At 40.1% G+C, this 25,550-nt stretch overlaps 1 protein-coding gene across 1 annotated transcript; it reads left to right on the forward strand.

Moving 5' to 3' along the window:
• NAA25 (N(alpha)-acetyltransferase 25, NatB auxiliary subunit) lies at window positions 1-25,537 on the forward strand. Its single transcript, XM_014964440.1, has 23 exons — window positions 1-81; window positions 1,008-1,146; window positions 2,973-3,091; window positions 4,931-5,005; window positions 5,862-5,969; window positions 6,485-6,563; window positions 7,342-7,453; window positions 8,481-8,570; window positions 8,909-9,078; window positions 9,860-9,972; window positions 12,653-12,860; window positions 13,565-13,651; window positions 14,710-14,890; window positions 15,523-15,622; window positions 20,001-20,152; window positions 20,397-20,522; window positions 20,824-21,067; window positions 21,293-21,416; window positions 21,759-21,824; window positions 22,308-22,405; window positions 22,612-22,722; window positions 23,160-23,306; window positions 25,415-25,537. The coding sequence occupies exons 1-23, from the start codon at window positions 22-24 to the stop codon at window positions 25,535-25,537; spliced, it is 2,832 nt and encodes a 943-aa protein (XP_014819926.1). The 5' UTR covers window positions 1-21.
• Window positions 25,538-25,550: the final 13 nt, after the last annotated feature.

Raw genomic sequence — 25,550 nt, forward strand, 5'->3', positions numbered from 1 at the left:
CTCGATAATGGCAATAATAAAATGGCAATCCAGCAAGCGGATAAACTGCTCAAAAAACACAAGGATCTTCACTGTGCAAAGGTGAGTGTGATTGCGGGTGCCCCAACCTCCTTTGGAGCGTAGCTCTGAGACTTTGAGTGTTCTGCTGGGCCTTTTGAGCAATGCCCCTGATCTTCCAGAGACCACAGTGTCCTCTGAACCCTCTGGAACATCTTGGGCTGTTCTAATGCACACAGTACTGTGTTTGCCTGAAAACTCGCACAGATCCTCTTGGTGAGGGGCCTCTAATGACTAGTGTAATTGGCTGCACCTGAGCTAATTGTCTAGCCCCCCGTCAGAGCTACTGCAACCAACCTTCACACATGGGCTGTGCCTTAAAAATGCCTCTCTTAGACCTTGGGTTGAGGTACCTTTCTGTAGTTGTTTAGACCAAAGCATTTACTTGGGTGGTGTAGTCCTTGGTAAAACATAACAAGGTGATTTTGGAGGCATTTGCTCTTCTCTGCCCTCCTTGCTGTGCCTCTGTTGAAGGGAAAGGAGTGCTGTTCCTCAGTTTTCTGAACATCTGACCGTCTTTCTACTTTTCTCTTTTCCCTGTGGGATTTTCCTCTACGGTTCATACCACTTCCACGTTTTGAAAGCTCCCCAAGCTGAAGCGAGTGTCATTGACCTGAATCTCATTTATTTCACTTCTCTCTGTCCAGTTATCAAAATTAAAAATGAGAACTGGCAGGAGCGGTCAGTTTTCAGACTGCAGGTAGGGAAAACCGAGTGGCAATTGATACCTTGGAGTGGCCCATGTATTTATTGAGAAATTCAAAGCCACTCTGTTTGACGCAGCTTGCGTTTGGTAGTTTTCCTCCAGCCATATGGATTAGAAGCTTAATAAAACCTGAAGTTCTGTAGAAGTACCGAGGTGGTTGGACTCTGCTCACCAGGAACGGGAGGATTTTCACTGGTAACTGCTGCCTGTGTTTCTAACAGCTGCCTCTGTGTTGTGTCAATAGGTTCTAAAGGCAATTGGCTTGCAGAGAACTGGCAAGCAAGATGAAGCGTATGCTCTGGCACAAGAAGTAGCAGCGCTCGAACCCACAGATGATAATTCCTTGCAAGCACTAACTATTCTCTACCGGGAAATGCATAGACGTAAGCTTTTTCCTTTTTCTCTCTTAAAAATCGTAATTTTTTACGTTCTTCCAGAAGTATGTGACCCATAGTTTTATGGGAAACATGTGAAGTCCAGGGTCCATGTATAGGTGTGTTATTAAGAGACTCAGTGAATGTAAATGACACCTGTTGTAAAAGCTGCTGAGGCTCTAGTGATCACCATAAAGCAAAGAACCTTGTTCAGGCTTCTCTCATTGATGTTGTGTGCACAGTTCCTGAATCATAGAATGGTTTAGGTTGGAAGGGAACTTAAAGATCCTCTAGATCCAGCCCTCCTGCCATGGGGGGTGTGAGTTGCAAGCTAATTATCATCCATCATGATCACTTATTTTTTAATGAAAGAATTTGTTTTCAGTAGAGATAACAAATCATACGGTCTGTGGTTTGGAGTGTGCTTAGTGCTGTGAGACCGTAGTGGAGGGGTTCAGGCTTCAAAAATGTGTGGCAAACAGAAGGGAAATCCCGGCCTCTCAATTTGACTGCATTAGCTTTTTCAGTACACTTCCTTGTAGCGATAAGGTATTTTAAAAATACTGAATGTGAATGTTTGAGTGCCAGAGTAAAATTGCATGTGCATTTCTGAAAGAAGCCAGACCGCATATAGCGCTTATCTACAGCTCTAAACAGTTGTTTCTGGCGGCTTCTTGTGATTCTTAGTGGTGGTAGCAGCGTTTACTGTTGAATTGCTGGAGCAACGACAGTGGGGTGAAACAGCTTTTGTAGAAATAGATATTTGGTATCAATCCTCAATATAGCAATGGCATGTGCTCTCCCAGTTTATTTCTTTCTCTGTGGGTACGTATATGTGGAGTTAAAGTGTCATTTCTTATATAATACAAAATTTTTTGTATGTATGTGTGACTTCAGCGTATACAAAGGCCTGAAAATGTGAAAAGCCTTTCTGTGATTCTAGATAAACAACTTGCATAAGCGTTATGCTCAGGTTTCTAACTTGTGGGTTTATAACTCGGAAAGGAAATAGTGGGTGTTAGGCACTTCCACTTTTGGTCTTGCAAGAAAAATATAGTTAGATGTTTTATGTATGTGTGTCGAGGATACGGAAATTATGTAAAAGACAGCTTACATCTAGTTTTCTAATACTACACTGAGACGTGACTGTATGTGTAAGGCAAAAAAAATCTGGAAGGGTGAAAATGTAGGAAAGTTTTGCATATTATAATGTAAGTATTTAGTTTTCTAATACTACACTGAGACGTGACTGTATGTGTAAGGCAAAAAAAATCTGGAAGGGTGAAAATGTAGGAAAGTTTTGCATATTATAATGTAAGTATTTAGTCATTATAGACCGATTATTAAAAAGTATAGTGTGAATTATTTTACTTGTTAAGAGCACTACAATAGGCAATTGGGAAATAACAGGATATGACTAATGTAAGTAAACCTCCGATAGGAGTAACTAATTTGATAATAGGCTCTGAAAATGTTCTGTGTTTTGATATATAATTAATGTGGGGCAGTCATTGTGCCAGGAGTAGAAATCTTTATTCAGCTTAATGCTTCAAAATGGACAAACTTTCTTAAGAAAAAGACATAAGTGCTTCTGAGCAGTTCAGTTGTTGCTCTTAATTCTATTTTGAGGTTGGCTTTGTTTGTTTTTTTTAAGCACTTCCCTTCTTTGACTACTGTTTATAGTGCTTGGGGTCTTGGGGGAGGGAGTACCGTTTCTGTGGTTGATGAGTGTAATTAGATTACTGCTCAGAGTATTGTTGATGCTATCTTTAGGTAGCTGGGCTTTAAAATTATTCCCAAATTTGTCTTAACTCAAGCATCTGGTTTTGGTTTAGCGGAACTGGTAACTAAACTTTATGAGGCAGCTGTAAAGAAGGTTCCCAACAGTGAGGAGTATCACTCTCATCTCTTCATGGCCTATGCCAGGGTTGGAGAATACAAGAAGATGCAACAGGTACAATCAACAATTTGTGTTCTGGTCGTTTTAAGATGTCTTTTTCTATATATCTTAATGCATTTTCATATCATCAGTAACCTTCCAGAAAGCTCAGCTGGGTTAATGCAGAAGTTATACTCTATGTTAGTTTTTACAGAAAGGCTTAAAAGACCATAATTTAGGGAATGGGTTACCTGAATACAAATGCTTTCTTTTCCTTACGTGGGATAGGACAGCTGTGCCTTCTGTATGTTTATCTGGTCTGATGGAATATGGTGGTTATTTTGGGAGATTTTTATCAATCTGTCGTGAAGCGTACGGTGGTTACAAATGAGGAACTCTGGAATAGATAGAAGAAGATTTAGCAAGATCTTCTGATCCATGTTTTCAGACTTGATTTATTCCTTTGTTTGCTCTTATCTTTGCCCCATGCTCTTACCTCTGGAATCTAACATGTAACTAGGTTTGCACTGGTTGAAATTCAGTAAAGAAAAACTAAAAAGCACTTCCTTTAAGTACATGGTACTACTCTGTTGGCAGAGTGTCATGCTGGTTAGTTTTGTTTTCATCCCTTCCAAATTAGGTGCCTGGAGAATGCCTATAAATGGAAGATTTTTTTCAAAGCATGTGCGCTCTCCCTTCTGTACAATAAAGCCGAGCCAAGTATATGAGTCCTAAATTCCCTCTCATTCCCACTGTGTTAAGGTGACTTGAATTTTTGTACAAGTTTGGTTTAAATATCTGAAAGAATATATTGAGCAGAAGCGTTATTCTCTGTTGTAGACCAACTTGTATCCTGTTTGAGTTCAAGCTGTAGCTAGGGGCTAAGTTATTAATGTACATGAAATTACAAGCCTCATGACTATCTAAACTTCAGAGATGTGTCTGTATGTTAATTGTACTCTTGTCTGCAACCACAAGTGGAAAAAATGCCAGTCTTACAGAGATAACAATATTTAACATTTATGTTTAAGATGTCATACAAACATGTATCTAAATTAAGTTATCCAGACATTAGCAGAGTGTAGAATATTCCAGATCACCCCGTGCCTTCAACCTAAGGACTTAGAGACGCAAAGAGTGTGTGGATGCTGACTGGTTGGGAGAGTGAAAATAAACCTCAGCATCCTGTGTTCTGGGATACTTCAGCTGAAAGTGCTGGGAAATGCAGACTGGGGCTGCAGTCAGAAATTGGTACGAAAGTCCATCTCTGGTAGAAGACTATCCTGAAATGAATTACAGATTTTGTAGAGGTAGAAGTGTTTGTTATATACAGACTCTGGAAATCTGCGAGAAAAATGTGTGAATAATGGTTTCTGTGTCAGGCTAGAGAATCTGGAATAGTTTGGCTCTGCTTTGATCCAGCCAAGCCTTCAGCTTGACCTTTGCTTAACCACTGCTTTTCATGTATAGGTGACCTCATGTTTTGGGTATCTGAGTGCGTGTATGTATGAAATGAGTGTTGAAGGGCAGTTGCTTACATGAAGGAGGCATGTGCTTTGGTGTGCTTTTTAGCACTTACTGAGTGTACCAGTGAAAATCAGCACAGGAAATATCCCCCTCACTCCTAAAGAAAAGTCTTCTGCTTCCTCATGTAGTTACCGCTTCTAATTAAAGCTGTCATCTGTTTAGGCAATCATACGTGCACATGCTCATTGCTGTTCCTTGTCAGACTTACACAAAGTACTTCATCTTCGAAACATGTTCACCCTCTGTTTTCTTCTTTAGCGAGATGTGTTAGGGTGGAAGAGCTCCTGGGTTGATAAAAGTCTTCCCATCCGGTTGCTAATTCTGTGTTCTCTGCTACCCTTGTTGCTGCTTTGCAGGAATGATAAAACTTTATCTTATATTTTTCAGGCTGGAATGGCACTTTATAAGATTGTACCCAAAAATCCTTACTATTTTTGGTCTGTGATGAGCCTGATTATGCAGGTGTGTACAGAGTTGCAAATTAGTTTGATTTTTTTGCTGTTGGTATAGTGCAAATATAGAAATGTTTTGAGTGAAAATATTAGAGATTATTTTAAGTAAAATGTGTGTTTGAACTATTTCTTGTGTGATACTGGGAGAAGGGCTGAGCTCTCCTTAAGCAGCATAACTGCTGTGGTTCAAAATGAATGCCCTAGTGTTTTTATAATGCAACTTAACTGGTCTGCCTTACCATGTTTATACAACTTGAATTATTCTCTTATCTGGACTAGTACACTACTGTCTTTAGTTAGAGAGCTAATGAATAAATCCTCAAACATCTGCAGCTCCTTAGGCAGAACTGCTCCTCTCTGTAACTAGGTTATAAGGGCTCTAGGAGGAGATAAATGAGAGCTCTGGACTTAGCATGTCTTTAAGGCCGCAGAAGGGCTGCCAGATCAGCTGTGCTGCTGGTAGTTGAGGCAGCAGATTCAGGCACTGACCAAACAATCTGACAGTGTTGGCCAAGCAAAAAAAAAAATAAGCATGGAGGCATTAATCATGTTCCCTAAAATAGTGTGCCATGGAGAACACAAATGTGGTCTTGCCACACGTTGTTTGCTGTGGGTATTGTGTGCCTAAATGTATGAGTTGAGCCTTTCAGTATATCACTGGTTTTATTGCTGCCTTTTCACGGCACGGTTGCTCTCTTCACGTGGCAGATGGCAGCTCTGATTGTGTAGTTTTGGTGGTGGGGAGGGGGTTGAATTGAAGCACCTGGTTGTTTTGGGTTTTTTTCTTCTTCTAATGGGGAAAAAACCAGTGGGTGGGACAACACAAGAAGTTGATGAGCTGTTACGATCATTTTTCTCTTCCTCAGTCTATTTCAGCACAGGATGAAAACCTCTCAAAGACGATGTTTTTGCCACTAGCTGAGAGAATGGTGGAAAAAATGGTGAAAGAGGATAAGATTGAAGCTGAGGCTGAAGTAAGATTTGCAGATACTTTCAGTTTGGTTTGGACATTATTGAGACGAGAATACACTGTTAAAGGAAGTTGATTATTTTAACAGTTTTCCGAGATAATAATCAGTGGTGTTCTGGAAGTAAATGTGAATGTCGTGGGACAGAAGGAAAAGCAAGAGCAGAGGGTTGAGTGGGATTTGGAAGAGTGCGGCCAAGGAAATTTTTTGGTTGACTGATGAAGTGCTTGGGTTTACTCCCTGGGAGGCCCCAAGAGAAACTTCAGGACTGAGAATGGAAAAAAGACCTAAATTCCTGAATGCTCCACCCTCTGGAACGCTAAAGATAGCTTTGCAGTCCTGGCTATCTCCTCTTTCTAATGACAGTAACACAAGCCGCTTTATTTCTTGGCACACCTCAATATTGTTTTACTAGCACATTCATGGCTAGTACATTCATGGCACATTCATTCTTTCTTTTAAGGTTGAATTGTACTACATGATTCTGGAACGTTTGGAGAAAGTCTAATCTTTCTTTTAAGGTTGAACTGTACTACATGATTCTGGAACGTTTGGAGAAGTATAAGGAAGCCTTGGATGTCGTGAGAGGAAAACTAGGAGGTAACTTATTCTGTCAGTTAATAATCCCAGTTGTGCGGAGGAACAGGAGTTCTCTTGCTTCAGACTTGTCCACTGGTTACAAAAGAACTTTGCAGCAGTATGGCTAGCAGTAGTAAATTGATAGCATGTTAGTTTGTCATAGCTGCTATCTTAAAACAACAACAACAAAAAGGAAAAAAAAAAAGTAGTTCCTAGTATCCTACATTTTTGTGAACTTTTTTCTAGTGATTAAAATGCACTTGCAATTCTAAGGAATTGGAATATGAAGGTTTCCATAGCAAATCTGTCCTTTTTATCCTTCAAGGGTCTCCTGTTCTAAGTACAAGGAAGCCTTGGATGTCGTGAGAGGAAAACTAGGAGGTAACTTATTCTGTCAGTTAATAATCCCAGTTGTGCGGAGGAACAGGAGTTCTCTTGCTTCAGACTTGTCCACTGGTTACAAAAGAACTTTGCAGCAGTATGGCTAGCGGTAGTAAATTGATAGCATGTTAGTTTGTCATAGCTGCTATCTTAAAACAACAACAACAAAAAGGAAAAAAAAAAAGTAGTTCCTAGTATCCTACATTTTTGTGAACTTTTTTCTAGTGATTAAAATGCACTTGCAATTCTAAGGAATTGGAATATGAAGGTTTCCATAGCAAATCTGTCCTTTTTATCCTTCAAGGGTCTCCTGTTCTCTTACCATTTTGCATCTCTGGCTATAATAAGAAGCTTTGTGCAGGAAGTGGAGAAGGAAATGCATTGATTAAATAAATTTGCCCTTCTGTTTTTAATTTAGAGAAGCTGACAAGCGAGCTCCAAAGCCGTGAGAACAAGTGTATGGCAATGTACAAGAAGCTGTGTAGGTGGCCGGAGTGCAACGCGCTGTCGAGGAGGCTGCTGCTGAAAAAGTGAGATGATATTTCTGCAGTCCTGCTAAAAAACTAGAAGAAAGATTCCGGGCTGGTTGTGAATTAACCTTGTTTGGTGGCTTTTGTAAATGATGGTTAAAATAGTAGAACATCAAAGGATCTCAAAGCATTTCCAAATGCTTACGCTTCAAAGCCTGAGGAAAATTGCAGCCGAATGGAATGTTAAAGGAACACAGTGAAGGTCACAGGGAGAGTCAGTGTCAGGACTGTAGTTGCTTCATTTTGAAGACTGGCTTTAGCAACACGTTAATGCAAGGAAATTTTGTTTACCTCCTTATTTCTAAAGGCTATACTGGCTGTCCAGCTCTAACTTCCATGGTGGGAGAGGAGGAGAACTGCATTTACATTTAATTTTCTGGAACTTAATTTCTCTCACTCAGCCAGACTTCATACTGGGAAATACATGTGATGCTTTGAACAGATGTGTCAGGAGAGAGCATACAGTACCATCAGATCTGTCTCTTGGAACTGTCAAGAGAGATTTGTTGTCTGCTTTTTGTATTTAGCAGTGCCCTAATCTTAAATACAAGTTAAATACAAAGGTTTGAAGATTAGGAGGTTCTGTCTGCATCCACTGACCACAGGGACAGAAAAATGCTTCTTCTCTAGAGAAGTTGTTCATGATATTTTACCTCTTTGTATTTGGCATCTCCTTTTCTATACTCCTAAATAGCTCTGAACATGGGTAGGAGAAACTTCTGCCTTAGATTTTTGTGGGGATACTCATGAGCTCTGTAATGTTAAGAGGAGAATTTGTAGCTTGCCTTAATTCTTTATTGCGATTACTTCCTTTAATCCACTTAAAGAAGTTCAGGATGATAGCATTCTTAAGATGTGCTTTCTTAAGCTTTTCAAGGAGAAATGATTTTTATTACAGTTGTTTTTCTCTGTAATATGAATATGTGCTATTCCTTAAATTCAGCTTTTGCAAGGAATGCAGTTTTAGAAGTGAATTACTGTTTTGGCAATTCCCTAAACTTTGTTCTGTACCTAATTTTTGTTTCAGCTCAGATGATTGGCAGTTTTATATAACTTACTTTGATTCAGTGTTTCAACTCATTGACGAATCCTGGACACCTCCACCAGACGAAGAGCAGTAAGTGAACAGTTTTGCCATGCGTTTGGTTTTCCTTTGTGCTGCAGCAAATTGTTGGCATTCATATATTCAGTACGGTGATGTCTGTATCTGACCCTAAATGGTGTTTTCTCCCTACTTTGTTTTGGAGGTTAGCAATAGTTTATTGGAAACACCTGTATAAACAGTGGTTTGTACACTATAGAACTCTTCTGGTTCATATTTTTCATGTTGATTGAGTTAGGGAATCCATCATGCCAGATTTCCTTAAGAGTATCCTGGGGATATGGTGAGCACGTGTTATCAATGCCCCAGCAATGAGAAAAATCAAAGAACCTTTTGTCTCTTTAATTGCACAGCTCTTTGGAAGGAGAGGTACACTATTCTATAGAGCAAGCTGTGAAGTTTATAGAAGAGAGGATAACAGAAGAATCTAAGAACGCTCGGCCGCTTCGGGGACCATATTTAGCTAAACTGGAGCTGATTAGACGTTTGAGATACAGAGGTTGTAATGATGAATATAAACTAGGTAAGAGCCACTAACTGCATGATAAATTCATCTTTTAGAAAAAACGCAAACTTGGAACAAGCTCTTTGCTAAATCAGCGTTAAATACAATGGCTGTTAACAAAATGTATGTGCTGTCGTCTGTATGTAAAGCCTTTTGAAAGCGTTAGAAGATGAGCCTTGAAGAAAGGCAGGTATTTCCAGACTGCTCCAGGGCTTGTAAAAGCAAGCATGGAAACTTTCAGGAGGACCTATGGGATCTAGGAGCATACGGTCGCTGATTTTGTAATGAAAAATGCATTCCTAATGCACTGCTTTTGTAGCAAGTCCTGCTGTTACACTGTAATCTCTGGGTGGTTTTTCATTTAAGATTTTTGGCAGCAGTATCAGGTTTTGCTTTTTAAAAACTTGCATTTAAAAATGGCGTTTAGGGAATCGGTGAAGGAGAGAATGTGATTAGAGCAACATCTGTGCTACTTACTTTTGTATTTCCATCCAAAAATAAGTTACTGTTAGATAAGTGGAGGGCTATGTATGCATGCCGGTTATGCGGAGCTCTTATCTGCCAAAGTAGCTTGAATGAAGCTCTTGGGGTTTTTTTTTTTAATGTGTCCTTGGTTACCAAAGACATTGAGCCTCTGTTAAAATCTGCAGTAGTGCAGCTATCCATTTTTATAAATCACTGTGTAATCTTAAAAGGGGGCTGGGTGCTGTGAAAGCATTAACAAAGGTTTCTCATAGTGATTTTACAGATTCAACTTTTAATGGAGAATATTAAAAAGATGAGCTGGTCTTTTTCCTAGGTGATCCAGAAGAACTAATGTTCCAATATTTCAAAAAATTTGGGGACAAACCCTGCTGTTTTACTGATCTCAAAGTATTTGTGGATCTCCTCCCATCCAGCCAATATGCAAAGGTAAGGAAAGATAAAGTAGTGGTTGCAGAAACTGCACGCTTGTTTGCACTCTGGTCCCTTTATCTTAAAATACCTGTGGATCGTATTAAAAGACTGGAAACATTAAATTTTTTACCTTCTGTTTGAAATTCAGAAAACTCTTTGCACTGCAGAAAGTATAATGAACGTCTGAATACACTGAGCCATTTCATTCAGAGGATTTTTACTGGAGTCTAAAACCAGTTTGATCCTGCAGATTCTCAGGCCCAGATGTAGTATTCATTTAGCTTTTTTTATTACCGTTTCAAGGTGTCGGGATGCTTTTGACAGTCTTGGCTGAATTCTGAATCAAAAATGAAAAGCTCATAATGCTGGTGAAAATTAGAAGTTGCGAGCTCATATCCTGTAATGAAAAGCTCCCTAGGAATTGTATTTCAATTGATAAGCTACCCGATTAGCTCATTTTTAAATGAGTAATCTCTCATCACTTTTGATTATAGATCACAGCTTAAAAAATGGAGTAATGTGAAAACAGGAAAGAGAAAGACCCCCCTGTTTTTTCGTTTTCAGTTCTTATTGCTGTGTACTGTAACTTTTATTTTACAAGGACATCCTCCTCTTTCCCTTCCCACTCATCACTTGTTTTTACCATTAAAGTTCTATGTTTAATGGGGAAAATCTGCTCCCTCATCCGATGCAGGTAGGGTGTCACGTAGATGCTTTGCTTGGCTCTGTTGCAGTACTAGAGAATGGACACATAGATACTGATCAAGGGGTGACCAAGAGACCTATGGCAACTTTTCCAGAATCCACTTTCTGAAACAAGCTCTTTTTAACTGAAAAGACTATTTGTGCAGAGTCATGAGCAGCTCGTTGAATGACTTCAGCAGCTGAGAATCCTGTCACTCACCCCATTGTTTTTCTAAGCCATTGTGTAAAATTATCAGAGCTGGGGAGGGCTAGACAGAGAATCCTGGATCAGCAAGAGGCTGTTGATAAAATGTTTGTAAACAAAGTGTAGATAGTGGTGGTGTTTTGTTAGTGGTGGTGTTTTGTCTGATCTGCTGCATATTTTTTGACTTATAATGCGAGGTATTCCCATAGCATCACTAGTAAGGAGAATGGTGGCCCTGGTGTGTATGGGTTGCTGCTGATGTTCTGTGTTAAAAGGTGTGTTTTTACTTCACTGGCAAGAGATGTGGTCAGTAGGATGTTTAACTCATAGTTCTGGAAATAGTGATACCATTGCAAGGTAACACTGAAGCCCTGGACAGGTTTAATCCTAACTTCCTAGGAAACAAATTGTAAACCTGGAGTGGGAGGAACAGTATTTAAAAATAATAGTTTAGGCTACAGTTTTGTCACAGTGCTTGTAAAGTCATGACTTTGAATAAATTCTCTAAAATTTTCTGATCTGCTGCTGATTTAGTATGTCCCTTTGTGTTATACTGAAATATTAGAAGGTTTTCCCGGTGTATGGCTGTCTCCTGGCTGTCACATCTCTGAAGTATCCGTCTGCAGCAGTTTAACTCGGTCAAGGAGACACGGAGCTGAGGAGAGTTAGTGGTGCTGAAGTGCTGATGAGTTTTTGAAATCTGAAATTTTAAATTACTTAAAATATTTATAGGTTGTCTTAGATTTATTCTTGTTTCACAGCAAAAGATGCTGAAGGTTGCTGTATCCTAGGTGAAGTAGCAGGGTCACACTGAGGCTATTCACAGCTTGGAGGGCTTTTTTTCATATTTTTTTTAAATTTTAATAATTCTTAAGTGTTACAATTCAGTAGCTGAGAAAGTGGCCTAGCAAGATTGCCACAAGACACACAGAATACTTAAGAAATAATCATTGTGACATCAATCTTGAGTTCCTAGAGGCAAAAATTGGAGTATGCAGCCTAGTGATTTGATTGACCTTGCTCAGCTTGGCAAAATCTCAAGCTGAAAAGATTTGTCAATAGAATCTTCATCAAAGTTCGTGAGGAAACTGGAATTTGTGTGCACAGTGCCACGTGTTCCCCCTATCTAGCTGTCATGCTTTTTTCCTCGGGTGTTTCAAGACCAAACGTAGTAAAGCTGAATTAATTGGCTTTAACTCAGTTTTACATTTGTAAACACTGCTGGATTTCAGTGCAACAAAAAACCCGCTGTCCAGCCCTGACTGCATGTTGTGAGAAGTCTGCTGCCTCCTATTAAGTTTGTAAACAATGAGAGGCTGCTTTTATTACAACTTAATTCAAAATAGAAGTCATTAATCAAAGATGATGACCTCACTGAGTGAATGCATTACTTCAGAGTTAAGAGAAAATATAATAGCTAGTACAAAACCACTGTTTCCTGGAAGTGTGCTGCGAAGCCTTTCAGTAGCTAATTATTTTAATTGCATATGTTATTACTGTGAGTGTTAACAGGTGCTTGAACTCCCTTGTGTGTGAATGTATTGGAAACTTGCCTGTGATATTTTTTTTCCTCCATCTGTTTGAGGAAACTTACTGAAAGCTATTGAGTGCAGTCAGAACTGCGTGCTCACCACCTTTCAAAATAAAATAAAAATAAATCGAAGACGCCGATTTCAGTGTGACATCAGGGTTGATGCTGACATTTCCACCTTGCTTTTTTCACTTGATTTGAGGGAGGAAATGATGCTTTCCTTTCCTGCAGTCCCAGATGCCCTGCAGAGCTTAACAACAGTGTTTCTCTTTCAGTTCATCAGTCAATTGCTGGAAGTAATCCCTCTGTCGGCAGCAGCAGAGAATGAAATCGCGCTGCCAGCCGATATCAAAGCCCTGCAGCAGCACTTGTGTGTGGTGCAGCTCTCAAGATTGCTCGGTCTCTACCACGCCATGGATAAGAAGGAAAAGCTGACTGTGGTCCAGGAATTGATGTTAAGATACCGCCACGGGTTGGAGTTCGGTGAGAAAAATCTTGAAACTAATGTTGCAGTTCGTTTTCAGCTTTTTATGAGCAAAAGTTCGAAGCTTTTTCAGGGGGATGGAAAAGCACAAATGCTGATGGCACCCATCGTGCCACTGAATAATACTTTGCTTTCTCCTTTGTGATTATATCCTTGGGCATACCTGAATTATCTCTTTCCTTTTATTTTTTTTTTCTTTTCATTTGCATATCTTAAAGATAAATGAGATGTTCCTGGGTAGTTCAGATGATACATTTGTATGTTTGCAAAACTGTCTTTGCCTTTAAGCAAATCCAGGCTGTATCACTGGTGTACATAGGACAAATACCTGGGCAGGAATTTTAATTTGTAAATATTGCAGTTGTAGGAGAGTCTTCTCATTTTCCAGCAGATGCCAACATATTAAGGGTCCCAAAGTCCACTTGTGTGATGATCAAATGCAGCATGTATATAGTTCTCAGTTTTTAAGACAACTCTGGATTTCATTAATTAAGCTGTGGTTATCATCTGCCAGAAAGCTGTGTCATTTGATCATGCTGACAATGGGAGAAGCAGCCTCAGTTTTTAAGACAACTCTGGATTTCATGAATTAAGCTGTGGTTATCATCTGCCAGAAAGCTGTGTCATTTGATCATGCTGACAATGGGAGAAGCAGCTGACAGCACTGTAGTAATTGAAGGTTAACTTTTTTTTTCTATTTTAGGGAAATCTTGTTTGAAAACTGAATTGCAGTTTTCAGATTATTACTGCCTGCTTGCAGTTCACCTGCTGCTCGATCTGTGGCTAGAAGGTATGTTCCTAAAACCATGTTTTGCTTAATACTACTCTGGATGGTTGTGATAGGGAAACTCTGTCCCCTGTGTCCAGCAGGTACCTGGCATGGCTTGTTAGGCCCACAGCTTTCTGGTTCTTTTTCTCAGTATGAGGCGTTTCAGGAGTCTCTCTGTTCAGTTGGTGTTTGATCTGAATCTCAGTGACCTCTAAAGGGATTTAATTTTTCTGACTAATTCCTGTAATTCCAGCAGAGCTTTGCTGATACCCAGCATTGAGCTGCGAGAGTTATCTTCAGAAGCTTGTTCCAAGTTCCCCATGTACATAATGTTTTCTCTCTCTTTGTTCTGCCGACAATTCCCTTCTGATATCAGAGGTGTTTTGAGAGTATTTCTTTCCCTCCCTGACATACTTTGTCTTTTGGATCTCCCACTTCTAGACCTGCTGAGACCTGTTGCCCTGTACAGGGGCATTCCTGTACTCCACATCTGCTCTGCCTGTTAGTCTCCTAATCCCACACAGTCTGCCTGTGGTGGTGGCTGTCCTTGGGCACTGTTTATATTCCTGCCCTTCAGCGTAGCCATCATTATGCCTTTGTCCCAAGGAAGATTTAGTCTTTAACCTGAGTAAATCCATTGTCAGGCTGCTGGCTGGTCACTGATAGAACGTGGGCTCTTGAATTCCTCGCTCTGTGCTGCTCTCTCACATAATGCTTGGGAGTGCTCTGTACATATGAGCTAGAAATCCTGAACAGTCAAGAATTTACCAGGGAAGGTCACTTCTGCCGTGGGCCCGTGTGTGAGCACTTTTTTGGTGTGAATTATTTGTGAATTAAGTGAGGAATTATTCCTCCACCTTTCCCTCAGAGAGCAGGTGTAACACTGGGATGCGTGTTCTGTTTTAAGGGCAGCAGCATGGCTGATGAATGCCATCTGCATATTTAAATTCATGGCAGTGTTTTGAGAGGTGTGTAACCTGAGGAAGGAAGCTTCGATGCCAGAGTGAACTGTGCTGTGCGTGTTCAGTGCCTCTCTCTCTCTGATCATGCCTGTCTGGGTGTTTTGTCTTTGTCACCAGGTGAAGAGGCGGCTGTGTGGCAGTGCCTAACTCTCTTAGAAGAAGGGTTATCTCATAGTCCTTCTAATGCTCAGTTTAAATTGCTGCTCATTCGAATCTACTGCAGGCTTGGTGCATTTGAACCTGTTGCAGAGCTCTACTCCAGCCTCGATGCAAAACACATACAGCACGACACCATCGGGTGGGTAGTATATACTGAGAATAATTGGTGATGGTGACCCTCCAGTAACCAGTCCTGAGATCTTCAGTTTCCTTTGCTATTGAAAGTTAGCAGATTGTCAGATTTTCATATGATGCTGTGTAATAGTGTTATGGAATTATGAGACACATCTACTGAATTATACTCCCCTGCTCATGGAGTATCTTTCCCGTGTGATTTTTATCATTTTTGTATTTTCTGAGTATTATCTAAAGGGAATCAAAGTAATTTGTGAAATGTAGATCTTGATACCAGTCATAGCTTGGTGTTCTGGCTTATGTCATCTCTCAGCAAAACTTGGGAGCGTTAGTCAAAACACACAGACCACAAGGCCATGCCCTGGTCAGTGTGTTTGTGTGTGTCTAAAGCTGTTGCACAGTTAGCAAGAAAGATGGAGGAACTCCAATCCCCCACACACTGTTTTTTGAAAAAATTAAGAATTCCTTTCACTTACTGTTAAAAGCTTAAATTTGAATATATATGTTGCCATTGCAGTCTGTTAGATCTCCAGACTTGTCACTAAAGCTGCAGTTGGCTGTTCAGAGCTGTGTTTGAGACTGGCATTTCCCTGGGGTTGTGTGCTGATGTTTGACTCGTGCTGTGTTGTGTTGCAGTTACCTTCTGACGCGCTATGCAGAGTCACTGGGCCATTACACTGCTGCATCCCAATCCTGCAATTTTGCACTCAGGTTTTTCCACTCCAACCAGAAAGATGTAAGTTGAAAGAAACCTCCGTGTCGTGTTAACAGAGCGGTTATGTCAAGATGCCTTACAGAAGTCTGTGCCCTGTGTAAGGGCTTACGGAAATGTAGTGGGTGATAACAAAGAGGAATAATATGTGCAACTTTGTGTTTATAGTAAAGGTTACCTCGATCTGTGTTTTCAAGGATTTGTAACTTGCTGTTACATGAGGTTTTGCTTTAGCTTTCTATTTACAAGAGCCAATTTTAATACACCTCAAAACCAGGTATGGTTACTTTTAAATGAATGGATTGTAATATTATGCAAGAATTTAAATGAAATACCATGTGGCAAATAAGTCCTGGTGTCATAAAACTTCTAGCGTTTTGGAAAGTCAAATGGATGGTGGGTCAAGATGGTGATGGTAAACGCATGAATCCTTGGTGACAGTCACCAAAGCAGCATGTTTCAGTGATGGCTGTGCTGGGCATGTGGGGATGGTAGGGAATGCACATCCCTTTAAAAGAAAGGAATGAAGTGGGAGGATTATGGAGGGGAAAAAACTGATTGTGGAAGTCTCAGCTTTGCTGACGGCAGAGCAGAGCCTATGATTAACTGCATTATTTTCAAGTGATAGGATCAAATTGCAAAACCTGGTCTTGTGCTAGTGGGAAGTACTGGCTTTGTTCCGTTCACCCTAAAAAGCGGTGTGAATGAAAAGAAAGTTGTCTTGAATGAGAACCTTAGGACTGGAATGGAGGAGATAGAGGAATTCAGCTACTCTTCCCTCACTAAAGAGATCAGGTGCTTCCTAAAATACACACCATGCCCTACACATTCGGCATGCTTGTAGCTTGCTGGTTAGTAAATGCACTTGTCAATAACCTTACTTGGAAACTACCCTCTGATGTACATACTGATACATTCATAGGGAAGAAAATATTAATTCTGTTTCAGAATGGTGGAACATTTCTTAAAGTCTTGGTGGAAATACATTGGGCAAATAGGAACAGAAATAGTCCAGAATTGTGGTATGGAAGTATATGCATGTCAGAAGGCAGTGCATCACTGCATCACTCAGTAGTGGGAATATATCCTGTATATTTATATTTTACAGTTTGATCACTCTTGAGAGGTAGGTGAAGAAAATTATTTTTACTTCATAAGAAAGGTGCAATCCAGTTGTAACACTTCCAGTCAGCCACTGGCTAAGATGGTCCAGAGGCTCCCACAACTTGCTTTCCCACCATCCCAGAAGTAGATAAAAACTGAAGACTTATCTGTAATGAATAGTGAAGATGCTCACACAGTAATCCCTCAGAAGAGTACCCTTGCTCCGTCGGCAGCCCAGGTTATTCCTGTGTACAGAATACCAGTTTCCATTTACCTGTGCCTGGAAGGTAGATGCTGAGTTACTGTGACCTGTGTCTGACACAGAAATTTCACTGGAGGGAGCGGGTGGTACAGAGAAGCACGTAGATTGTACAGTGGGAGCTTGCTCTCATCCGTTTCCCTCACTTGCTCATTATTTAAGCACTGATTCTGCTTGGTAAGAGTCTTTGGGTTCCTGTGTGCAATGTGTTGTGCTGCAGTGAAGCCCTGGACCCAGACAGCTTTCTACTACATGACTGTTGTTGGTAGTGGTGGCTTTTTTTCCCCTAACTTGTTCAGTCTTGTTTAAAAGTCACTCTGTGGATGTTAATGAAAAGCATACCTGAAACCAACTGTCTGAATAAAACACGTGCCTGCTGGGTGCCAGGTGAAAAAAGTAAACCGAAAAAACTATTGGATGTCATTTGCTTGGGAACACTGCATTGTAAAGCATCAAGAAATCATCTTTCCCTGGAAAACAATCTGAAGTGACTTCCAGAGTGGTTACCTTGGAAGAAGGTTACTCTTTGGCATGAATGCTAAAGGTGCTTGCTGCAGAGAAGAGCTGACTGTCTCCAGTAGCTCAATATCTGTACGCAGACGAAGACAGCCACGTTTCAAGTGTTATTTCCAGGAAAATGCTACTCAACTCATGTTCCAGAAATCCGGAAAAGGCAGTGCCTGAATGGTTCAACCTTCCTCACTACCACACCTTAAAAGGTTGAAATTGCAAGAGAGGCAAAAGTGATGCAATCAGCATTATAGAATTCTTCATGCTACAAGATAAGGATGTGACTCTGGAATCCACGTCTCATCTTAGAGACAGAGTATTGCGACCACAGGACCATGAGCCAGCCAAATCTCTTGTGTTTTCTGGACACTTCCAGTGATTATCACCTCAAGATTCTTCTAGTTGAAAAATGCATCAAAAGCTGTAGTAATTTGCAAATACAAAGTGTGCTTTAAACCAACCATAAGATGCAAACTGCAGGAGGTGAAGGCTCAATTCAGGGTGCTGTTCAGCTGGGACGATGGCATGACAAGAATGGAGACCAAAAAGACCAAAAAGGCATGTCCCAGGTATCACAAGGTCAGAATCTGCTACCAGTTTCTGTGCTGCTGTGGTTCTGCTGGGGTTGCCCCTTCATACTCAGGGTCCTGATAGCAGCTTCCCATTTGAGTCCCGTAAGAGCATCTGACTGCAATGTTAAAGGAGGACTATCCTTTGAAAAGTTACCTTTTTACATGATTTCAGATACTGCCTGCTCCTCTCTGGGCTGGTGTTTAAGATAGCTGGAATGTCTGGTACAGCAAAGAGAACGTGTCCTGAGGCATGCTCTGCAGGGGACTCTGCCTAGAACAGGAGGTGTGGGATGTAAACGAACTGATCTGGCATAAAAATATATGCCAGAAAATATATATAAAAATACAGCTACAGATTGAAACTGATTGCTTTGGATAAGTATGATTTTCCTTCTGACTTAATGAACATAACAGCCCAAAGTGAATCCTGTTTAAGAGTGGGTCCCATGAGTAACAGCCATCTAGGATGCCGTGCAGTCCTGACATAATGTTTCTGCTCTGGGAGAGGATGCCAAGGACAGGGAGGAGAATAGACGGCAGTATTGCTATATTTGGCCACAACTAAAAAGGCAACTTTATCCTTATCAAGATAGTCCTCCTTTAAATATGCAGAATCACCAGTAATCTCTCTAATTTTCTTGTGTCCGTCCGTCTTTAATTTCTCCAGATACTGCAGGCAAACAGAACACCAACGTATCCTATGGGGATTTAAAAACCACGTCGATGCAGTTGAATTAGCGCCCATAGCGCAATCCCGCAGCCTGACAATGAACTCTGCAAGGCTGTTTATCAGAGGGTATGTTGTTGAATATTTGGCATATTTTTTTCATACAGTGCAAATAACCAAATTTCTTAGGGAAAAAAAAAAAAAGAGCTACCTAGAGGACATTTCTTATTTTAAAGGGGGAAAAAATGGTGGCTTTCATATGTCCATACTAGCTTCTAGTCTCTCAGAGCCTTCCAGACAGGTTGAGTCTGTTAGTACCATATAAAGTTCAGTGAACCAGGGGCCTTCCTGGTGCCTCTCATCTTCAGTGCGTTTCATAATCTTGTTCAGAAGAAAATACTTGACTTGTCAGAATTTCTGACTTGTGGAGTAATTCTGATGTAAAAAATACAGCCATCTGTCTTGACTGGGAGCATAAATCTTTCACTCTGTCTCTACCATTAGAAATTTTCATTAAATACAGTGCTTGTTTGGGGCTCCTTCATCATGTAAATCTCCTTCTTGGAGATTTCTTGGACTGATGTGAAATATTAGTTGCGTGCCTTGTGTTGCTGCATTTCTTCAGAGGGGAAGCAAACTATCCCATGGACCCTGACAGTTTCCTTTGGTGTTTAGATTGTATTGTAATGTGTATACACTGCATGGTATTATCTTGTGATGCTGTATTAAAAAAATCTAATAAAAAAAAGAAATAAAAAAATGTGTGAGTAAATCTAATAAAAAAAAAAGAAATAAAAAAATGTGTGAGTAATTTTTTTAATCTATGTTGCGGTAATATGTGATGCACATCCAAGTCAGTTCCAGAAAATCTGGGATATATTTATTTTGCCTGAAAGTATTTGTCACAATGAAATGATGATTTGAATAATGCATGTTAGAAACAAACAAAAAAGCCTTCCAAAATCATCTCTCCCCTTCTTTAAGTATTTTTCAGTTTTAGTAGTGAGAGCAACGTGATGTTTCTTAGTGTTGCTTTGGTTATTAAATCACACTGCCCAGTGGAGCATCTGGGCATTCTCAGATTAAAGTAGCAAAAAATTTGCTGGGGTGACTTGGACAAGCAAAAGTGCGAGCTTCTCCCAGGGCTTGAGTATCTGCCAGATTCTGTACCTCTGCCCTAATGAAAACCACTGAAAAGCAACTTCGTGACAGTCACCTTGTTGTTAAATTCAGAACCACCAAGAGTTTATGGAAGTAACTAATATAGAGATGGTGTGTGTTTTCTTCCAGACCTCAGAATATATCATTCAAGCCTACAAGTACGGTGCATTTGAGAAGATCCCAGAATTCATTGCGTTTAGAAATAGGCTGAACTCTTCCCTTCACTTTGCGCAAGTTCGCACAGAACGGATGTTGTTAGACCTCTTACTTGAAGCAAATATGTAAGTACAGCAGTGATAAGTGCAACCTCTTGCACATGAAAAAATTGGAGATTTGTGCACAGACAGAACACGGGTCAAGTGAGACCTTCATGAGTTGCACTTGCAGCTCTTTGGCAAAAACCTGTCGGCTACTTCTCTACTTCTGATTTGCTCTCCCCTTCAGCGTCCGTGTCAGTTCTATGAATGTGTAGCATTTCTGTTTCCAGTGATTGTTTGATTTAATGTTACTTATTCTTATGTACAGATCAACCAGTTTAGAAGAAAGTATAAAGTCCATGAGTCTGAGTCCAGAGGAGGATGACATTCCATGGAAAGATTTGCGTGACAACAGAGACCTGACGGTTTTGTTTAACTGGGATCCAAAAGACAGGTGGGTAGCAATATCCGCAACTGCGGAGTCACGCCTGTTCCTCACAGCACACGTGGCAAAGAAAATCCTTTCAGGGAAACTGCTGTATTTAAATGTTCTGTAGGCTGGCTAACTGCAAACTTAACAAGCATCACTCATCGCTTCTAGCAGTGCTGCCTTTTTACATATTAATACAGTTTCCTGAACTCCTGTCTCTTCATACAGTATTCAGTAACTTTGGGTAGGCTTTTGTACCTGAGTGAAACTTGCTGCTTTGCAAAATTGAAGCATTTGCCTGAAAACATTTGGTGCCTTTCTCTAGGGACATTTCTGAAGAACATAGGAAACTCTCACTGGAGGAAGAAACCGTGTGGTTGCGAATCCGGTCTTTAACTTTAAGGCTAGTAAGCGGACTCCCAACTCTTAGTCACACTATTCAACCAAAGAACTCTGAAAAGACTGCAGAGAACGGCGTCTCATCCAAGATCGATACAATTCGATCCCTGCTTCAGCAGCTGGAAGTGGCAGTGGATTCAGGGAAGAAGTTTCTAGAACAAAAAATTCAGGTACCCATTAAGGGAAAAAAGCTTTCCCCAAATATTAAGTGAACGTGAATGCAAGCAGAGAAACTTGAATGCATCTTGTAACGTCCGGCAGGCTGCAGAATGCACTTAACTGACCCTGAGTTTGTAGTGTATGAATCTGACTGAGAGATGTGCCAGAGACAAACACTGTGTTCTGGATAAGGAAAAGCTGCAACACCTTTATCTTTTTCTTTGCTTCTTGCCTAGTATCCTGTCCTTGGCCCTCCTCCTACCCGAATGGCTGGCTTCTTCAGTAATGGCAGCTGTCAGTGCCAGACTAGCTTGTTTTATCTTGTTAGTGATATTTATGAACTAGATACCAATGGCTTAGGTAAGTGTTTGAGGGGCAGGGGTTTAACCAGATTGTTACAATGGGTGGCGGGAGGGAGCAAGATGTGTCTCCATTTAGTTTGAAAACTACTAGGCATTGGATGATGTGGACCCAAATTAATTTTCTGAATAACACTAAGTTATCTGAGATGATACCTTAATGTTTTATGAGAGTTTTCATTTTTGTACAGTATATGTTGATATAATACTGCATCTTCCTTAAAAGCAGTTGCATTTGCTTTTGACTGCTAACGCTAAATTACATTTAAATGCCTCTTGGTTTTCTTGAAGCAGAAAATACACAATCTTGTAGTTTATAACTACTTTCTTTTTTTCCTTTCAGAAGATTCAGCAGAAATCCAAGAGAGGATAGGGAATAGTTTCAAGTCTTTAGTAGAACGACTAACAGGTAAATGGTAACTCAAGAATAAACATGGGTAGCTAAGGTAGTGCTTCCTGCTGCTCTGAGGATGTGCTGCTGAGTGTGCTGCAATTGTGGGGGAGTGTGTTAATGCATCTGCAGACCCCTTTGAAAGATACTTGAGAGCAAGGCTGAGATTCCCCTTGGCTTGTCTGGTCATGAAGCTGTTGCATGCCACAGAATGTCATTTTGTTCTATCGTTTCGCTGCCTTTCATCCTTGTCTTAGCAACTGTTGTCTCCCTGGTACTTGGTCCAGGGAGTGGAGGTACTGTTTGTAACGAAAATACAATTCAGAGGAAACTTCAGAGCTGGACCTACTCAAGAGGCTTTGGCCAAATTTATCATTAACTGCCTAGTGGTCAGTCCTCTGACAGCTCTACACACTGCATTGAGATACTTACTGTAACAGAAAGTACGTGTTTAAGTTGGTCTATGTGTCCTGAATATGGCTTTTCTTTTTTTCTTTTCAGACTTGTTTAATAAATGTAAAGGTGATTTGATTGAAGTCAGAGATGGCACCTTGAAAACACATCCAAACCTGTTAGAAAACCTAGTCTTCTTTGTTGAGGTATTTTTTTCCTTTGAAATCTAGAAATTTTGGAGTACTTCAGGGTAGAAATGTTGGGACTAACACACAATGAAAGTTCTTTGATCTCAGTCACTCATGAAAGCAGAGGTTTTGTTGCATATTCTAACTAGTGTGAGTCTTATCAGTAGGAACACTAAAATGAGTTTAGAAGCTTCCTGTAAATGCAACTTGTACCTTTTTTCCAGACGATCTCCATTGCCCTGTGGGTATCAAGTTACTGTGACAGTGTTCTCCGACCTTTTAAATCCAACCTGCAAAAAAAGAAGAAGAAAAAAAAGGAAAGCAGTGTAGCTATGGTAAATAGTATTCCTTTCTTTTCTCTCCCCACCCCCAATCCAAAAACATAATTATACAGAAGGAAAAATCAGGATAGATCATGCTAAAACCCCCTGTTTTTCATAAATCTTGCCTTGTAGAGGCTCACACAGGTTAGAGATTACTCAATAGTAATTTTTAGCACTCCTTTTCTGTTTAAAATCAAATGGTGACATGCTACATCTCTGATATCACATGACAGCTATTTAATAGGAAACGGTTTAGGGTGTCAAGGACTTTCTGCCTTGATTGCACTACAGTAAACTAGTTAACTGGTAGCATTTATCTGGGTAGGTAGATTACAGTTTAGATTGGGGGGGATAGAATAAAATGATAGATGTTATGAACTCAGTTGTCAAATAAAATAATCATTTGAATAGGCATTAATATGTGTTTGTAAATGTGTTTGTTTTTATAGCCACCTGTATTTACGCATTTTCTGGATTATGTTACTGAACTACAGACATTAACTTCCAATGTAATAGATCACATCAAAGGGCTTGAAATAATTCTGACTGCACTAAAACTTGAAGAGCTGTCCCTCAAGGACACTCTGCTTTTACAGGTAAGAACTTGCATCTTTATTTGTGTGCTCTTTACATTTATCTGTGACCAATAACAACCTGTATGTGCGTGCCTATGGGATAACTTTGTTGAAAGCTTCTTTTCCCAGAATGTTTTACTGAAAGGGAAAAAAAAATAACCTAAACAAAAAATCCCCTGCACCTGTTATGATTGATTTAATGACTCTTGACCAGAGGTTAGGGACCAGACTACTTAGTTTCAGAGTGGTAAGTTAAGGGTTTGTTTTTTTTTATAGTGGCAGTGACTTTGCCTCATCTGATCAGCTCTAGCTTGCTGCACAAAATCTCAAAAAATGAAATTTAAACACAGGAGTTCAAAAATACTTTCATTTTTTGTGGTATGCTAGAGAAGAAAAACTCAAGATTTTAACATCAGTTTGTTGTCTGTGATATGACTATTATCTATATTTTAGCATGCTGTGATGGATGCAAAGCACTTATTCCAGGAAATATTTGAGATTCACCTGCTGCTGATTAGTCACTTCCCTGGAAACAATTACTTGATTATTTTTTTTTTAAGAAAAACAAGTGGCAACACCCCCACCTCCCCCAGCTATATAGGGAAAACCAAAGGCAGGAGTAATAGGCACTACTGCACATGCCAAACCTCATTCCCAATTTAGACATGTGAAGAGGAGAGGGACTGAGTTAGCCAGCTTGTGTTTTTCCAATTAGATTGTCCTGTTTATTTCATAGCACTTTACTTAAAATTTCCCTTTTCTTGTTGCTGTATGAGGTTGATGTAGAAGTATCTCAAATATACATATTAAAAAAAACAAACTGCAAGAACAAAGAAACTGATAGAAAGCAAGGAAATACCTTAGACTGTATTTAGTGCGAATTTGAATAAAACCTAAGTAGTACATTTTCCTAATACCATCAAAGAATCTTCACTTTAAAGAGATAAGACATTTTCAGATAACTGTTGAATTTGTAATTTTTCTGGTTCCTCACTGAGTCAGCAAATCCTCAAGGCATCCAATTACTACACAAGGCAGATCTGCAAAACCCAACTCTTAGATTTACGTGGATTTGAGCAGAAGCATCTGTGGGAGTCTGCAGCTTTTCCTGTGTTTGTTCACGATGTTTGCTATTCTGTTTGTTGTTTGACATTGTCGTGGTAAACCCTGATAAACGCAGTCTGTAGCTCCCCTCAGACCTGGAGCTATGTTTGCAGCTCTATGTGTTTAGAGCTAAAAGTTGCTTTTTCAGAAGTCCTCATGTTCAGGTTATTAGTGAAAATTCTAGTGTGAATAGAGTGCTACTGGCAATGTGTCAGTTCAACCTTGCTGGTGACGTGAGATTTTCCCACATCGGATTGGTTTGCTCAGGCTGTGCCTCACAGGCTTTTCTGCTGTCATGTGTACAAGTGACTGGTAAAGGCATCCTGGTAGCAAGTCACCTCTTGACAGAACAGTGGTTATGGCTGCTGCTTTGGGTACCAGGATTTACTCTTTCTGTGTACAGAAATACAGCATTGTTCATGATAGGTCTGTGCTAACTGCACTCTACCTGCAGGAGCAATGCCAGCAGTGTGGCACGGTGGTGGTCCTCCTAAAAGCCTTTTAGCATGGGGATTTTAGAAAACTGCACATTAAAGGGAATCTAATCCCTTTGGGAAAGCTAGGTACCAGTGTTGCTGTGAATTAGCGACATAAGAGCCTGTCCCAGTCACTGCAGCTCTCTGTGCTTTGGAATTTGGTGTAAGAGTCTCTTAGCTGTTCAGCCTTCATTTGCTGTTTGACTTCGCTTTTCTGTATAAGAAATTCTATATTTTAATAAATACTGACTAAAATAAAGTGCTACGTGCACTCTCAATTTCAGCCACAGATATCTTGCACAAGGATATTTCCAGATGTTTTGAAGAAATACTAATGTTTTACCAGCCCTGTCTGGGCAAAACCATTATCCCTAGGAATTATTGTTGCTGAGCAGGTGCAGCGTGTACTGTGCTGATGACATTCCCTTTGTAAACTTACACTGTGGTCCTCATGAATTTCTTATCAGTGTTTGAGATGGTGGGGGAAGTTTAACAGGAGGATTTAAACAGTTGCCATGGAGTGAATGATTTCTCTTTTGCATTTTGCAGGAAGAAAAAAAGTTTACAAAGACTGTGCAAGGGAAAGTCCAGAGCAGTTACCATCATTCAGTTCAGGAAATTGGAGAGCTGCTGAAAAAGAGACTTGATACCATTAAAAAACTAAAGATTTGAGAAATGCATCCTT

Source organism: Calidris pugnax, unplaced genomic scaffold, assembly GCF_001431845.1.
Source record: "Calidris pugnax isolate Ruff unplaced genomic scaffold, ASM143184v1 scaffold32, whole genome shotgun sequence".
Lineage (NCBI taxonomy): Eukaryota > Metazoa > Chordata > Aves > Charadriiformes > Scolopacidae > Calidris > Calidris pugnax.